At 36.0% G+C, this 15,300-nt stretch overlaps 1 protein-coding gene across 14 annotated transcripts in view; it reads right to left on the bottom strand.

Moving 5' to 3' along the window:
- Nucleotides 1-15,300, bottom strand: part of LOC123682733 (protein lap4) — a 144,748-nt gene that overhangs the window by 16,133 nt on the left and 113,315 nt on the right. For all 14 annotated transcript variants that reach the window (XM_045621505.1, XM_045621512.1, XM_045621534.1 and 11 more), the window contains one exon: nt 4,657-5,531. In XM_045621505.1, coding sequence (XP_045477461.1) covers nt 4,657-5,531 — 875 coding nt within the window. The remainder of the gene's footprint in view (nt 1-4,656; nt 5,532-15,300) is intronic.

Raw genomic sequence — 15,300 nt, 5'->3', positions numbered from 1 at the left:
ATCTAAATTTATGGATTATTTATTTTTGATTAATTATGGTTATTTCACAACCGAATCCAAATTCACTAGTCTGTATTAGGTACCACCTCTTCTTTCAATCAACTGCCAAATATGCCTAGGCATCTTACAAATCAAGTCATTGAGGAAATTTTCAGGCATATCGTTCCATTCTTCCCGAAGGGCTTAACTCAATTCCTGAAAAGTTGAAGGTGGATTTTGGCGATTGGATAATGCTCTCCCTAAGTAATCCCATGCGTGCTCAATTGAATTCATGTCTGGTGAGTTTGCTGGCCAGTTCATTGTCTGGATATTGTTCCCTTGAAGAATGTTTTGAACCCTTCATGTGCGGTGTGGTATGGCGTTATCATCCTGATAAATGAAATTATCCCCAAATCCGTTGCGCAGAGGAATAATTATTGGTTCAATGATGTTTTGTACGTAGATGCAGTGGCGGCTCGTGAGCTTTCATTCAGAGGAGGCCAAGCAAAAAAAATAGGTTTTTGACGTCCCAGAGAAGACAGTGGCATCATTCAAAAATTTTTCTAATTTTGAATCATAGCGGCTAATGAAACACAATAGCTTTTTAAAATTTCCCCTATTATCCGAATCTACACTTTCATCATGTCCTCTAAACGGCAATTCTTGAAAACAAAGGAACATAATTGCGTCACATAATCTTTTCAAAATATCCCTGTTTTCTTTGACCTTTTCGTTATGATCTATGATAGTTTGCCTATGACCCTGATCAAGTGAATTTACAATATTGAGTTTTCCGAACAATTTGAATTTAATTGATGCGCCTAAATGAGATTTTGATCTGCCATGTCTTTCAATAGACCTCTGTAAATTTTTTAAATCCGAATGCCCTAATTTTGACCACACATTGTTTTCTGAATCGTAGGAGAAAAGTAAACAAAACCAACAAAATAATTTATTCCTAACTGTACTTCCGGTCAGCCACTCGCATTTAGTGTACCATTGGACGCAGAAGGAACGATTATAGATAGATAGATAGGATTATGCCTGGAATTGACAATTAAATTTTGCATAGCAGGCTGAGGTGTTTTTGTAGTTTTGGTAATGAAAATTTTGTCATCGTAAGGCATTTGGCTGAACTTTTTAATCAAAATAAAATCTACAATATCTTCAGTAACTCTGAGTTCCCTACTGACACTATCATTTTCATTTCTAGTTTCCGACGTTTCCGTTTCCATTTTTCTCGATAAAATATATCTGAATAGCCAGCCAATATCCTTCCTTACCTACAAACTTTGCCGAACAATCCTAACACGAAACCACAAACAAGACGCCGAAAGGAATAAAAAGTATTGGCCTATCTTTATCTTTCCCTAATTCTGGCGCTAATAAACAGAAACAGCTGAGCTGACCCATCGTTAATCGCCGTGGATCATGTTCGGGCGCTTTCGGTCAACGGAGACAGGGCCTCCGGCACGTGATATCCAGCTCGAATTTAGAGTGGCCGGAGCTTCGTATCGGGAGAAATTTGAAATTCTACGTTCAAGACAAACGCGACTAGAGAGGAATTGGGCCTCCGTGACCCGCGTCTGGAGTCTGCTGTATTCTTTAGCGCATCGCATGCCTGTAGTACGGTGCAGCGATGCGCAATCTTCTCAGTTTTGAAGTCTGTTGCGGAGAATGTATAAATATGATGAAATATTGGGGTAAAAAGTATCCAGAAATTTGAATATTCTATTGATTTAGGTTAACATAATATAGTTGGACTTGAACTAAGAATTATAATGCGGTAAAATTTGGGGAGGCCCGGCCTCCTCTGCCTCCTCTGAGCGGCCGCCACTGCGTAGATGGCACCAGTCAATGTTCGTTTAACGATAATAAGAGGGGTACTTTGACGATGTGTGTATATGCCAAAAAAAAATGATTTCCAAATTACACAAAATTTGCGGTTATATTTACGGAAGGTTTTTGCTAAATTTATGTTTATATAATTAGGAAAATAAATTTCCTTTATAAAAACCGTACAAGTATAGATACTCTTTAAAATTTTACAATTGAAATGTAAACATATTATCTACAACTACAATTCACGAAAGAGAAAGAAAAAAGAGAATGGCATGTTTTAAAAATAACAAAAATATGACCATTTTGAGCCAAATTAAATAAATTGCTGATAAAGGACGGAAAACTTGTGTTAATATTAATGAAAAACTATTTTGCAGTTGCTCATGAAGCAAATAAGAAGAAGACCGCGAATACCACTGACTTCCTGTACAAAAAATTCCATTCGAAAATTCCAGATTTTTGTCTTCGGCTGAATCAACGTCGGAAATTCTTGAACAGAACAATGGATGAGGTGTCTCATCGTAATTCATTGAGAAGAAATCCAACGCCTGTCAAGAATGTGTAACTGAATGATGAATTAGGTTCCCAGAATTCGGTGGTGCTATTATTCGGTATTATCGTTTCTTCATCAGAATAATTTGAGAATGAACCAATCCACAAATAACATTTCACGTGATTTATTGAAATGTTAAATACTCTAGTTTTTAATTAAACATGTCAACTGTCATCCGGAACAAAGGATCGAGGTTATTTTTTATCCATAGATTTCCTTCGCTTATTCACAGAAAACAGTAGCAAAAAGTAATGGAGAATGGAAGGCCTTCAACTTCAAAACTCTCTATTCGAACGCAGTAGAAAAAAGATTGCCAGTTTCAAACAGAACAGAGCTTTTGTGACCGCGGACAATGTGGAGGAACTCTAGAGTTGAGTGCAATTCAAACAAATTGCACATCGTTATCAGATTATCTCGGTTTGAACCGAGACATATTTCAAATGGATTTAAGTGACTTCGGAAATAGTTTGGACGCTTGATTAAGATTGGCTAGGGAGATTAGATTGAGTTTTTGCGGTGAATAATCGGTAATGAACGTTGAACTTCTAGACTCAAATAGAAATAATTAGACTGAACCCGATTGGAATTCGAACAGGAAATAAATAGTGGAAAATTGGTAATTTCTTTTATAATTGGCGAGAACAACCAGATATCTTAACATTATGCACGGTCAAATACTTTATCTGAAATATTTTAGCCTTTGTAAATCTTTACAAAGGCTAACATTTCTAGATAGTTAACTCAACACTAATAACTTTGTAGAAAATTATTCAGTTTCAATTCTGCAGATATTTATTTTTTAAGTCTAAGTTGGGGCTGATCAGCATAATATTTGCAGAAGATAAATATTGACCGATGATATTTTGTCGTTTTTATAATTATAATATAAAATAATAGTGAAAAAAGTAGACAAAACAGAACTTGATGAATCTTAGGGAAACTTTTATAATTAGAAATGAACCTTTTCGATTTTTATTATCTGATTTATTTGGCATAATTTCTAATTTCTAGGCCGCCCAAGGTTATTGAGAACGGAAAAGAACGTGGAACGGGTTGATAGGTCTGTTTGTGATGATCCCGACTTCCCATTCGAAAGCTTGGGAGTGCATTGAATGATCATAGATCATCGTTACACAGCATTTTGCACATAAAAATAAAGTTGCAGCCCTATAAAATTAAATTGGTGCAAGAATTGAAACCCTAAGATGCCATTTAGAGGTTAGAATTCGTAAACCAGGCAATTGGGAGCTTATAAACGTTTACGAACATCTTGTTTTCGGCTGGATCCCATATCCACCTTAATGGTCACGTAAACTAAGTTGACGTTCGTGAATCAACTTCCCTGGCTCATTTAAAATAAAATATTAGCCATGAAATGGGAGCCATCACGGAGCATACTTGCCATTGCCAAGCCGTCATCATGAATTTTAGTGTTAGATTGAATGATTGTCGTGAACGTGAGAGTTGACATTTGTATAACAATAATTTCAAGAAATAAATTCCCAAATTAAATTTTCATAATAAATATTTTTTTCGACGAATGGATCCTTTTTTTTTTTCAATTTTTTTTACATATAAAATTTCCCTTGAGACACCTTGTATAAGGCAAATGTTTCTCTTCATTTAATTTCATCCACCAAACAACTTCAAAGAAACAATATCATTAAACGTGCTTCATACAAAAATATTATGATTATTAAAATATACAACTATGTAAACAAAGTACCGAGAAAAGGTCGATAAAACATGAAATTGTATTAATCATATAGGTAAACTATCAAACTATTTTTTGCGCAAATAGAAAATAATGTCTGTTATTGAAAGTTCTTTCAAGATTTAGAAAGATAAAAAAATCAACAGATGAATACAATAGGTGATACAGTGGTTGTTCGATAACGTTTGTTGAGTTTTTTCTTTTGACAAAATTAGTCTTTTTTATCGTTCGTTATTACAAATCCTAGAATTTTTCTAATTGCAAAGTAACTTCTTCTCTCTGATATTTTAATTCATTGTAAAAATCGCGAAGCTGACAATATGAAGGAACCAGCTGCCTTTGTCAAGATTATTAGAGTCCGTAGTATTCACTCAAATAATTTCCGATAGTTCAGACCATATTTCAGCAATAAAACAGTGACCCAACTACCCATCATCTAAATTAATTTCCATTATAAAAATCAGCTGCTCAGGTGTTCCACAAGGTACCTTACTTGGTAAATTTCAATTCATCAAGAGGCCTCCCGTTACAATTCAAGTACATAATTAACAAATTAACATCGACTTACCCGTCTGTCTCCATCATAGCTCCTTCTGTATCCAGCGTAACCGGGCCTATTGGCCATATAACTGTTGGCAGAGTAGAGCCCAGTGTAAGGTTTCGGCAAACCGAACAACCTAGGGCTCTGTTGAGGACCTGGCGAGGCTTGCGGGCTATTCTTAGACACAGCCACCTCTCTCTCCACCACCAGCCTTACGAAACGTTCCAAACCTGTCAACATAGCGACAGCCTGGTCGTGGGTGGCGCCGGTAAGGTCAACGCCATTTATGGAGACGACCTTGTCGCCTATAGACAATTTTCCGTCTTTATGGGCGACGCCCCCCTCCGTAATCCTGGAGATGAAAATGGCGTCCGAGTCAAGCTTGAAGGGCTGCGAACCCTTGCCCCCTGCAATGCTGAAACCCAGCCCTCTCGAATCCCGTATCAGGGTGGTGTTGATCAGGACCCTCTGGAGGACCTTGTCGTCCTCTATCGGAGGAAGAGGGGAGGGAGGCGCCTTCTTAGCCTCTACCTTTTGGGTCACGTTCAGATTAACTGGCTCGCTCTTGTATTTGACGTCCTTGACAAGTCGGGTTACCTCCCTGATGACTTCGAGTATCAGGACGTTGCCCGAGGCTTTTAGGACTTCGACAGCGTCGTAATGGCTTACTTCTAGGACTGAGACCCCGTTGACTGTTAAGACTTTGTCGCCGACTTTCAAACCCGCCAGGTCTGCTGGCCCACCCTCGGTTACCCTGGATATAAAGATACCCTCGTCGTCACCCTTGAAGGGTGTCGAGCCCCTTCCACCTGCTATGGAAAGGCCAAGTCCGGCCTGTGATCGTTCGATATGTATTTCGTATTTTTCTTCTCGAAGTTCCACTGCCACGTCGGAATCGCCAGCTGAAAATGAAAAGATTTATTAGATATATGGTTAGCAAAGTAGACTTTTTAATTGACAATATTTTGCGTCAAACTGGATCTATTTTAGTGGTTCCATAAATAATTTCTGGTTATACGGTGTGCACTGAGCAATATGCAGGACCTCAATATCTCGCATTGTATCGCTAAATTCAATGAAATTTGGTATAAATATGGTATTCGATTTGAATCGTGAGTCGAAGAACAAAAAAACGGGTCATACTCATTGAAAGAGATTAAGATTAAGCTCCTTTTGGAAGATTGGCTATCTGTTGCGGCAAAAAAAAACACAACATAGCTACAATTATACCACTGCCTTAAACTTTCCAACCACGAAATAAGATTTTTCCCTATGAATAGAATGTAATAGTTTATTTACCCAAACAAAATTTTCCACCATAGGTGCGAATATATGCTACCGTACATTAACTTGATAATAACTAATCTCCATATGCAGTTATTTCTCTTCAATCAACCTATAAATCACAAATTTATCTTGTGCAAAAATATCTTCAATCTCTTTTTGAATAACCTATGTGAGTGAAGATTCCTTATGTCCTCCGGAATAATGTTGAAAAAACTAGGTACCAAGAATTTTTATCCCCACTGATGAAACTCTTTTCGAGTGGGGTAACATCTTTCAATCATCTTCAAATTCTGCTTGTCCTTGAATTCCATGGCTCATACAGCGGGAAAATGTAATCGTTTCACGTCAAAAAGCTAAGTCTCAGAAAACAGAAGATCAGATGAATAAAGCCAAGTCTTTTCAGGTGCTCTCTAAGAGCTGCCCAACCAATATTACCATAGGAAATTCTTGATTCGACCAATGCACGGTGAACCATTAACTTGTGGTTCACGCCCAAAAACTCTTGAGGTATTTTAAACCAAATATCTCAAATTCTCCCAATCTCGAGCGCAAAAAATTATGGCTGTATCATCGGCTTAACTCAATATTACGCCAGTAACCTGGAGATTAAAAATATCGTTCAAGAACAATATGAACAGTAATGGATCAAGTATAGTTCCCTTTGGAACTTCATACAGTACAGTTCTAAAATATAATATATGATTGTAACTTTCTTATCTTTATCATTTTCAATAAATCATCCATCTCCACTTTTCTCAAATACTGCAACCTTTGAAACTCTTATCTATCCACTTCATCTTTAAAATTCTCCTATATGCCCTCATTTCAAATGCTGCCAACCGTCCCATACAAATGAAGCACCACTAAAACAGCGAATCGCTTCGTTGTATTATCATATTCCAGATTTGCACCCGGCTGGATGGCCCCCTTGTTCCCAAACTTCGAACGAGTGCACATTTTCCACTTATCTGGCTGCGCTAGCCACCAAAGCATCCAATAACAACGGGAGGCGTTCTGCATCAATTGGTACCATTGTGTCGGGACCATTTCTGGTCCGATTATCAGATGGAATCTCATTCATGTATAAACGAGGAGAGTGGGAGTAGGTATTAAATATTGTATAATGAACCTTAATCTCCTCGCTATCGCTATCTCGAATTCCTAACGAAATAGTCGAGAAATAATAAGGCCAAACAATGTAGAAGACGCATATTATGATCCCGTACGAAATTCAATATAGGACGAAGTGGCTTGAGATGTACGAAGTTGGAAAACTTCTAGACAGGATAGATTCGATTCAGTAAATTAGTTTTGATTGTGTGCAGGGCGTCCCAAATTCTCTTAGAGGTGATTCATATGTATCTGAAGTTATTAATGAACTTAAATCTCATTGCAGATTCAAGTGTTCGTTTATTATGAAGTAGAATGATGAGAAGTGAACAACATCGGCCCAAAGGTGCTACCTTGTGGAACCCCATTTCTAATATTTTCTTCTATGACCATTTTTAGATGAAAACGACAGCGGAATTTGATGTGAGCACCATAGGAAACGATGCGAGAACCAATTGAAGTACCGGAAATATCCTTCAAATTCAAGAAACTGGTCCCTTCAAAAGTTGCCAGTTTTATCTTGAACTTTTTCAAGACTGAGTGGGCATACCAGAATTTTAAGACATGTTAGATGTAGCATTAGCGCTTTGTAGTAAAAAAAATAATCATGTCCATACACGTCTGCATCTCATGTGTTGTTTAGTTTTTGAAAAGTTAATATTTTCAATTTGATTCTTTAGTTTGAGTTTCAGTTGTTAGAATGAAAAGACATAGAGAAATAAATGGCACAAAATCTCCAGCACAGTATCAGTTTGTATAGATAAAGATAACGTTAATTCTATTTGTGGAATTACAGGAAACTCCACAAATAAGTGTAAACAAACCATAAAGTCATTCCATTCAACCTACGCAAAAGTAACATACGTGAACGATACACTGAAGGATAAAAAAATCATTCTAAAGCATTCTAAGCAATCGAATTCAGTGAATTCGTTATTGTGGTATCAAATCCAAGAGTCCTTCGACGAATTGGTTCACATTTTGATCTTCGGAAATGCTTCAAATTTGAAAAAGCAGAGAACATGCATTTGTTCAAAAATGCAATTATGATTCTACATTAGAATTTGCGATAGAAACATTAAATTCATATCTTTCAAGTCATTTGGGCCACCAAAGAAAAAATACTAGTTGTTTCATTGATGTTTAGATTGAATAACAACTTTCATCAATTTATTTTCAGTTATATCAATTCCTATTAGAGGTAATTCAAAATGAATTTGAAGTAAGTAGAAAACTTAAATCTCATTGCAGATTCGAGTGTTCTTTGTAGAATGATGAGATATGAATAATAGTGACCCAAAGGTGCTACCTTGTGGAACTCCATTTCTTCTTTAGATAGACCCGAAATTAAATTATGCCTAATACAAAACCGAATGTTGGAGATTGATACTAACTAAGCGAATTCTAGTTCATTACAAAAGAAACATAATTTGTACGTTTCCAATGCGTGCCGACAGATGGAATAATATTTGTCCATCCGCGATTTCATAGTCTAACGAGCCGATTAACAAGTTTTTGTGGCCTCAGGAATGGATGTTAGGCGGTTCTGTAGACCGGAAAAATTGTATTGGATAATGTCCAAATTACAGATGGGTACCGGATATCTATGTTGTACTCAATGAATTGGTTGTTGGTCTCTCTAACGAATGATGTAATTATTTTTTTTTTTTGGGTTCGTGCACCCGGAATTATGAGAGTTCATTAGTAGCCATATTCAGTTTTTACTTGATTACATTACATTGGTTGTCAAAAATGATTTAGATAGTGAAAAACACAAGACTGAATGAAAACCGCTATGATGATGAGTTTCTTTATCCATATTTATTTTTTTTTTCTGAAAATAACTTAATTTTCATGAATGATTATAGGCACAAGCTCTCATTCATGATTTTATATGTATATGCAATTTGTTTCTTAAATCTGAAGCTATTAAAATATTAGAAATTTTAAGATAGCGAGTTAAATCAAGAAGAGTTATTAATTTTTTCAACAAATTTCAAGCATGTACAGATGAACAGATTGAACCATGGACGATAAAGATGGATTTTTTGTATTTAATATTTTAATTGTTCCCAAAATGTAAACTATCGATTCTACAGAAAAGAATATTTCCTTTGAACGATTAAAAACGATTAAAAAAAATTCAAAGAAAGCGGTGACTTCATGACTTGGTCTGGAGGCTCATTAGCGATCGTTCATAAATGTGCCTATTGGAGACTACACAACACTTACAGGTATAGGGTTTTCCTTTATGATTTCATTTCGATATTAAAAAGATTATATTTCAAGAGAAATCAATGGATTTTTTATTTCATTGCCATTAATCAGCCAAATGGCCGCCAGCGCTACTGTTCAGTACCAAATCCTTTTCATGAAGTTTTCCATGACCAATTTGAACATTTGTCTTCTTTGTCCTCGAAAACTTCACGAATTTCAACTTCGGGCTCTTGAATCGATTGGCATAGACCTTATCTCTTACGTGGCCCCAAAAAAAAAGTCTACCACCAGTTGCAGGGACGTTAATTAAAATTTAATGCCGTCATTAAAATTTCAATCCTCTAGCAGGAGGAACTCAAAAGTGCTTTAGGCTTGCGAACTATTAGGTACTTCAAAGTTTTCAACATTTTTATAGTAAATTTTAACAATTTCAATGCGTTGTTGAAGACTGTATAGTTCCAGTTCAGTAATGGCATAGTTTTTACTTGTCAAATGTCGAAAAATAATAGTTTCAAAAGTTACATCTGCCCAGATAGTGGCCTTCCAAAATGAAACCAGATGAAAATTTTAAAAAATACAGGTATCGAGACAAAATGATAGTCATCTGTCCGGGGAACGATCGCTCAAAAATAATCAGACAATTTTGATTGTCATCAATTCAGCCAATAAACTTCCAGTTCATAGAATATTAATTTTAATTTAGATACTATTTCTAAAGAATATTTTCTTGGAAAACACAGAACTTAGGTTCTGAGAAGTAGAAAAATATTTAATCATTGCTTCTCATCTTGAATTATAAATGGAAACTATGGGAAATTTGCTCAAAAACTAGTTTCTATTCGTCATTAATTCTTCTAACGCAATGCCTGAACAAGGAAACCACATTAAATTATAAAATGTAATGTTTCTCAATAATTTCCTTTTTATGGAATTTTGGCAGCTGGCTTGATTGACCTTAAATCACTCTCAGGTTAAAGTTGGAACAATACAATTAATTATTCTAAAAGAAAGCGAAGGTGAACATAAGTTTGAATAATTCATTTGTAATTATCAATTGAAAGAAAAAGAATTAACGGGATAGTTGAATTTACATTGGTAATCTTGTTTATAAGTAGTCAAATTTGTCAGATTTGTATAAATTGGATGTAATTTCTATGAAAATATCTCCTATGAACTTTCACTTTAAATATTATGCTACTAAAATTCAGATAAACTCTATCTGAATTTTTATGTTAAAATGTGCGTACAAAAGAATTTGAAATTATGCTAATGACCGAAATTTTGTTCACTTGATTTAAAAAAAAATCATGGATATTATTCTTGAGCAAGGGAGACCAAAGACAATGATTTTGTACAAAATTTCATGCAAAAAACTTTTTTAGTTGCATGTATAGCGTACGACGGTCGGAAACATTTTTTATCCGCTTTTTGGAATCTACATATTCCAGAAGGTGAATCATGAAAATTTCAGTTGAGATTAACTTTTTTTCCTCGAACGATTCTATTATGATTGATAATAATAAACCAAAACGGAAAAAATGTCCGAAAGTGTAAATGATAAGTACACTTAAGGACTCTTTTCCGTTCTGGTTTATTATTATCAATCATAATAGAATCATCCGAAGAAAAAAAAATCTCCTCTGAAATATGTCCTATAGTGTAAATGATAAGTACACTGTGAACTTTAAATAACAAACTTAAAGTCAACCAAATCGCCTTAATTTTCAAGGAGATCATTAGGCTGGCTGCTTATATGAAATTCAAAAAAATAATTGCTATATATACTGCATTGTTACGCTTAGACTAGACTAGACCAATAAATACTCTTCATGAAAATAAAACTCAAGAAATGAAAAAAATATATGTACTTGTTCATTTTATTTAATTGCATATAATATTTTTTCCGCAAGAAGTCCAAGATGAAGAAGTTTCGGAATTTTTTGAAATTTATTACAAGATGGATTTTGGAACTGATATTTTATGTGAAATCGGAGATTGCATAAAATCCATTTGAGCAAAATGTTTAGAAATGGTCATTCATCATTTCAAATATAGCATATTCAGCACAAATAGAAGAGTACAAACGTAAAAACACCCAGATAAACCAACATTCCAAGCCCACTCGCTAAAGTTCCAAACAAACAAACAACCAACGAAATGATTCACCTTGTCGTGTCAATTGCAACAATAACGAAATGATATAACCTCGAAAAATCATAGGTCACGGCTTCTAACCTGAGTAATTCAGAGTTTTCACAGTTGGCACGTTGTTGTTCCTCTCCACCGGCCTCCTCGACGCAACCACCACCTGTGCACCCCTGACCTTGCCGGCCTTACCTCTCGGCAAGGTCCGCGTCACGACGCTTACCCTGCCACCGGGCGTCTTCACTTGCACCCTCGGTAAAGTGCTCATTTTTCGCACTTATTCACACCTCGCGACGTCACCGCACTTCACAGCTCGAGGGCCCCATTGATTAGGCGACGCGCTGGCCCTTTATCTGCCCAGATAACAGTACGGTGTTTATTTTGCGATGATAAGACGATTTGCCGAACTGCGACGCAACGTGCGCCCGATGTGTAGTCGAATGCGCGCTCGCTGACAACTGCCTGCTACCAAATCGAGTAGTAGATTAAATTGTGCACGAGGAGTCCCACCTACGAACGGGCTGCACTGGAGCCGGACCGCTCTTGTTCTATCTGGCATGGTGATCTACCGGAGAAAGGTGGATTGGAGGTGATAGGTTAGGGTGGCCGTGAACGCGGTTGGCCATTGTTTGATCTGTGTAATTGTTGATGCGAATTCCGTGCGTACTTGTCGTACGAGGGAGTCTCGTCAGCGGTGGTACGCTTTAGTCTGCGGATTCTAATCGTTTTGGAAGGTCAGGGATGTTAAGATTCTTCCCAACGAAAGCGAGTTTTACCCTACAAGATGTCGATTGTCCGCATTCCATCTTTGGTGGACTGTCTAGTGGTTGTCTAATTGGATTTCGCGCAATTTTTGCTTTTATTTTATAAAGGATTTCAAGGTATTTATTTATACCAGCTCTTTCATTTTACACCCGAACCAAGCCTATGGTGGATTCAGTGATATATGTAGGTAGTATTTTGACAGCATCTGTTGATGTAACTCTTTTTTGTTAAAATCTTCAGTTTCCTTTCTGAAGGATTTATTAATAAGAACGCAACTTTCTAATTGCTCGGTATTGTAGCAAATTTAATGACAAATTGATTATATCATGGAAGAGCTAAAAGTGACATAACCTTAACCTCCCTGAACTAACTATCAAGACAAATTTTTTCTTGAAAATTCGACTTTATTTGTCAACATAGTCCAAAGCCCAACCTAACCATTAAAACACATTTCTTCTTGAAAATTGGACTTTATTCGTCAACATAGTACCCTTCAAAGAGATACATGTACTCTAAAGCTTCTCTAACGTTTCAGTACCCTTTATGAAGAAAGATTCGTCCACGAGGGAGGGTATGAAGATGTTTTCAATTTCAAACAATCTAAAATGATTCAATGATTCAACGATCAATTGGTTCTATAGAATTGTTCAAACAATTAAAACATTGTTTGGTTGAACATATAGAACCAATTGATCGTTGAATTATTGAACCATTTTAGATCACGTGATTGGGCTACCCTCATTACACCCGATTATTCTACAGCTCATGTGTGCCAGGCCTTAGTGCTTTACTAACTTAGACTAAAACTAAATAATCTGATATAATGAAGTAGTATGAAACTTTGAAATTTTGATACAAAATGCTAAAGAAAAGGACCCATAGCATTTTATTTCAACAGACCCCTAGGAGATATCTCATTCGATTCATGGCGTTCGCAGCGTGAACACGTATCGCCACTGCTCCGCTTATTTTTCAAATATTATTAGAAATATTCAAACTGACTAAGAATCTCATCCTAAATGGGTGGTACAAGACGAAACCCTGACACCCAGGATACTTCGAATACGATTATCCAAGAAAAGATGTCTAAAATGGAAATTAAATTTCAAGAGGGATTGGATAAACTACGTAAAGATTATATAGAACAGAATTCTTCCACCTTCGATCAGGGAATTCCTGCAAGCTTAGAAAAAAAACTCAAACAATTCGAGATCGAAATCAAGGAAGACATCAAAAACCTAAAAGAAGAACTTTTATCGATTCAATCCAGAATTCAAAAAAATGAACAACAAGTTGATAAAATTCAAAACAGTAGCAACAATAAAAAGCTTTTACTGAGGGGTGTTCCCGAGAAGGATAATTCCAGCGATATGACGAAGGAATTATTGAATATTTTCAACAAGAAAATGAATCTCAACATCCAACCAACAGAATTAGTCACCTGTTATCGCCTGAGAAAAAATGATAACAAACAGAAGGATAACAAGCCGTCACCTGTGATTGTCGAGTTCGTTACCCAGTGGCGTCGTGATGAAATTTTCTTCAGTAAGAGTCGACTAAAGGGATCCAATCAGTTGATATCTGAGGTGCTACGAAGGGATGAAATACAACTATTCCAAAAGGTGCGACAGGCTTTCGGAAATAATTCCTGGACGAAGAGAGGTAAAGTCTTCGCTTTGCATAATAACAAGAAAATTCATATTCAAGATGAAAATCACTTGAGTCTATTAATTAACTAACAGCGGAGTGGAATCATGTGTTTTGGGACACTGTTATTTTTCAAAACATTAGTTGAGAGAGTCGTGAAACTTTATAGTAAGTTTGCATCTGCGTTCACTATGTTTCTTATATTGTTTTTGTAATAATATTTCAACTCCATACACATTAATCGCTGGAGATCTGATCACTAACATTCAAATATATTTAATGTAGGTTTTTTTTTACATTTTTTTTCTGTTCTATGTTATGAAAGCAAGTAGTTTAAAAATTGGTCATATAAATATAAGATCTCTAATTCCAAGTCTTGAAGAGTTCAAACAATTCATTACCTCGAATAATTTCGATGTTGTAGGTGTATCGGAAACATGGCTCAATAAAACAATTAACTACGAAAACATCATAATTGACGGATATAGGGGTATCTATCAAAGTAAAAATGGTAGAGGTGGAGGCGTGGGATTATTCATCAAGGTAGGTTTTAATATCACACGCATTGAAAATGAGTATACAAATAACTCTAGTTTTGAACAAGTCTGGATTCGAATGCGTCTAAGTAAGATGGATATTGTTCTAGGATGTATTTACAAACCACCGCAATACAGTCAATCTAGCTTTTTGACAGATTTTGATGATATTTTATCCTCATTAGCACCTCTTTCTGACAATACATGCTGCGTTGGTGATTTCAATTTAAACTACCTGAATTACTCCTCTAAGGAGGTGAGAGAGTTCAACCTTCTGCTCAGTTCCATGGGCCTGGCCCAAGTTTTTACCCATCCTACTAGAGTAACATTACAAAGCGAATCCCTAATTGATCTGATCATTATGTCTGATAATATGGAAGTGGTCAAGTGTGACACCCTAGCCTCAATGTTTTCAGATCACGAATTCATTTTTTGTGAAATTCAAATACCTTCTCTAAGAAAAAAAACAGAATTCAAAGAATACAGAAACTACAAGAATATTGATATACAGCAGTTCGATCAGGACTTGCGCTCCATTCCTTGGCGGAATATTCTCGACATAGACAATGCTGACGGGAAAGTTGACTTTATCAACTCAAATATAAACGCGCTGCTTGATCTACATGCACCAATGAAAAAGATTAGATTGTCGAAGTCTAAAAGACAACCCTGGCTTGACAATGTTGGACACCTAATGAAACTGCGTGGCAAAGCCTTAAGTAAATATAAGAAAAATCGCACTGATGAGAACCGAGCCCACTATAAATCATTAAGGAACTTAGTTTCTTCGAAAATTGAACATGAAAAAAAACTGTTTCTACAAGAAAAATTTTCAACAAATAATAATCTTTGGCAAGAACTTAAATATTACTGCGGTGATTTCAAAGATGGCATCACCCAAATACCTGAAAACTTGAGAAATCCTGATGAAATCAATCGTTCCTTCATTTCACTAATCCCACAA

Source organism: Harmonia axyridis, chromosome 1 (assembly GCF_914767665.1).
Source record: "Harmonia axyridis chromosome 1, icHarAxyr1.1, whole genome shotgun sequence".
Taxonomy (NCBI): Eukaryota; Metazoa; Arthropoda; class Insecta; order Coleoptera; family Coccinellidae; genus Harmonia; species Harmonia axyridis.
The sequence above is the reverse complement of the archived record's forward strand: the minus strand, read 5'-3'. Positions and strand labels throughout refer to the sequence as shown.